The sequence below is a fragment of the Austrofundulus limnaeus genome, unplaced genomic scaffold (genome assembly GCF_001266775.1).
Source record: "Austrofundulus limnaeus strain Quisiro unplaced genomic scaffold, Austrofundulus_limnaeus-1.0 Scaffold38, whole genome shotgun sequence".
Lineage (NCBI taxonomy): Eukaryota > Metazoa > Chordata > Actinopteri > Cyprinodontiformes > Rivulidae > Austrofundulus > Austrofundulus limnaeus.
The window spans coordinates 366,522-369,913 of record NW_013952440.1 but is presented as its reverse complement, the minus strand read 5'-3'; the positions used below and the strand labels follow the sequence as shown (position 1 = coordinate 369,913).

Genomic DNA, 3,392 nt, shown 5'->3' with positions numbered 1-3,392 from the left:
CACACACACACACACACACACACACACACACACACACACACACACACACACACACACACACACACACACACACGTTTCTTTGGATGACACAATAAAAATGTATGTTTCTTTTTTTAACTTAAAATCTGTTACACAGTATCTTAAAAGAAATGTTACTCTGAGCTGTTACAAACTTCAAGCATGTTTTTGCAGTAACATTTAAACTTTTTTTTAATCAAATACATTTTTTAGCTGTTTTAGCTAGTAGAAACTGCTTTGCTAATTTTAGCTTTTCGCTGCTGCTTTGGTCATTTTAGCTCCTCGTCTGATTGTTTTGATTTTACCAAGTAAGTTTAAAATTTATTCTTTGACAAATTCAGTAAAATTATTCAGCACTCAAAAATGCAACATCTCTAATATTATTTATGTCAAAACAAAATAAAACAATTAGCCAAATCATTGGTCGTTTGTTAACTTCACTACAGTATGTTGTTAAAAGCTAATAATTCTAAGATAAAATTTAGCTCGTTTTTACTATCTACAAAGCATTTGTCATCAATTACATCATTGTCTATGCTCTCTGATCTGTGGTGTTACTGAAAAAAAATGAGAGGTAAAATGAATCTGCACAACTTCCACAAAGGAAGGGAAAGATCAAACATTGGGCTTCATGCAAAAACATTTTCGTATTCTTATCCTAAATTTCTCTTACATTTAATTGTACAAAGGGTTCGTACGAAAATGCCACGTCAGATTCAGCAAACGCTTCTAACTTCAGAAATAATGCGTAAATGAGCAGCGTAAACATGATGAATGCCACCTGTAGAGGAAATTAGCATAATTACCACCCCAATATTACCATATACGGCTACGTTTCCTGGCCTATACCAGGAAGTGTTCATTCATAAAAATGGCAGCGAGAAGTAAAAAGAAGAACTTCACAAGTTCAGAGATTGAAGTCCTGCTGTCAGAGATTTAAAAAAAATCTCTAATTTTTAGCAGCGTCAGCTGTGGAATTAAAGGATGTGGCTGGGACGAATGACGACTGCTGTTAATGTCGTGTCTCCCGTCATACAGTCACAGAAACAAAAATCTAAATCATATTCATCTCCCTCCAGTCCTACTCTTGTTTTCCTTTGATCAGATAATTTTAATTTAAGTTCTGTGGAAGAAATGGGGAAACAACTGTTAAACAATTTTATTTATTTAAAAGAAGAGTAATTAAACACAGCACCACAGCCCAGACCATCTCATGTGCCAGTCCCCTGTCATCTCCCACACATGCAAGTGGTGTCAGATGCAGAAAAAAAACATTTTAAAATGTCTCCAACATATGTCTAGCACTTTGAATAAAATTGCAGACAGTCTTGCATGCATAGCTGATGTCCTGAATAAATCTGAACAAAATAAATTCTGATTAAAAAAACCTAATCTACTGTATGTCTGAATAAAGCTGTTGATTATGTTCACTTCCTTTTGTCCTTGTTGTATACCGAGACAAATTAAACTTCAGTTTATAYAGAATTTTAGTTGGTTTGTAGTTTCACATCTTCATGTTAATATTGTAGTGTTGATAGCAATTTAAATTATTTCATTAGGCTGCATTATTACATTTAAAATTATAATTCTAATTCAAAAATAATAGCCTATATTTTTTACATAATTATGGAGTGTGATTTATTTTCAACTCAAAATATCTTCAAACTAATGAAATATAAAGTTATCAGTGAAGAAAATCAGCCTGGAAAACAGCAGACAGACTGCATGTAAAATACACAACAGGTCTGGACCACATGTGAATTTTGTTCATATTTGAAAAAAAACTTATATTACGAGAAAATTGGTGAATGCTATAAGTTCTCCTTAATGGCTCATATGCACAGCTTAAGAACAAATMTGTTGAATGGTTCTTGCATGAGGCCCACTGTTTGTTGCACCATTTTCCTTCCTCTCATTAGCKCCTGTTTGCTTTGCAGACAAAAACCCAGCCAGGACTGAGAGGTGGATGAAGTGAGGTTAGGGGCTTTGCTAAGTTGATCAGAAAGTTTTGGAATTATAAAGGAGACTCTCTTTGAGGCTGCTAGGTCGCCATGAAAACAAATACAGCTTCTTAGTTCTTAGAGTTTGAGGTTTTGTCAAAGAAAGTCTTAATCTGTTTGATGTTTCTGTGTCTRAATCAGCCTTCATCATAAACACTGTGAACCTCCTGATCCAGCCGCAGAGCACCGTTGAGAGTGGAACACCAGTGACCGTCCACTGCCATGTCAGCGTCAGTTTCTACAACATGTCTCACTTCGAGCATCATTTCAAGCTCATGCGGGACGATATTCCCATCTACACCACCGACACCCCAGACGACTCCATCATGTATGAGCTGAACCCAGCCAGGGCAGCCGACTCAGGAAGTTACGCATGTCGAGTCACTGTGAAGGACAAGAGCAAGGCCTCGATCAGCCAGAAACTTGATGTCAGAGGTAGATGAATCCACAGAGTTTGTTTAAATGACTTTATTTGGTTTTAGGAACGTTTTGCTGGAATATGTGCTGTTCATAAAACTGTATGTACTTTTCTGCATTGATGGTGCCTTTCCAGAAGTGTCAGCTGCTATGGGTGCTAATACACCCCCATACCAACAGAGAGGAAGGCTTTTGAACAGTGCACTAATAACAGACCAATGAGCCATTCTCCTCTTTGGTACAAAGGACATGGTGTATGTGGTTGGCAGTTGTGGGCACAGTTCTGTTAATCTTCTAATCTGCTAATAGGAGAACAAGCTGGGTTAGCTATTTTGCTAACTTTGGAAACCATCAGCAGACTGAGTAGCTTCTGCTTAATTAGGCTGTGCTAATTTGAAGTCCACTAAAACATTCACAAGTGTAAAACTTATATTTTTATGCCATTTCCTCCGAGTTAGACAAAAAATACCCCCTCTTACAAGCAGTACTGCATGTGCTAGGCCAGGGGTCTGCAACCTGCGGCTCTGGGGCCACGTGTGGCTTTTTGGCCTCTCTGCGGTAGCTCTTTGAAAATATGACCAAACATAACAAAAATTTGGGGGGGGGCGGTGTATTGCCACAACAGAAATCAAATTGCATGTAAATATGTGATCAATACTGATATGAAAGGTAAAACACATTAGCTCATGCTAGCCTGTTGTTTTCTTAAATAATCTAACTTCTTTCTATGATCTTTCTCTCAAATCCATCAGAATTGCCTTTAAAGAAATAGAAGACTGCATAATAATAAGATTTAGAAAAAAGATATGCCTGAATAATTCAGTTGTACTAGTTTTTATGAAATTTGGTATAAACTTTATACAGTATTTTTCTTGTTTACACAAATGTTTTCTTTTATTTGTCCTGATGTGTATAATAATAAATTTAATAATAATAACAATATTCCTTTAGTTTTAT

The 3,392-nt window shown here is 36.3% G+C and overlaps 1 protein-coding gene across 3 annotated transcripts in view; it reads left to right on the top strand.

Moving 5' to 3' along the window:
- pecam1a (platelet and endothelial cell adhesion molecule 1a) overlaps positions 1 to 3,392 on the top strand; it is a 12,090-nt gene that overhangs the window by 987 nt on the left and 7,711 nt on the right. For all 3 annotated transcript variants that reach the window (XR_001310107.1, XM_014006899.1, XM_014006900.1), the window contains exon 3: positions 2,160 to 2,453. Coding sequence is in view for 2 of the 3 variants with exons in the window: in XM_014006899.1 (XP_013862353.1) it covers positions 2,160 to 2,453 (294 nt within the window). In the remaining variant the exon portion in view is untranslated. The remainder of the gene's footprint in view (positions 1 to 2,159; positions 2,454 to 3,392) is intronic.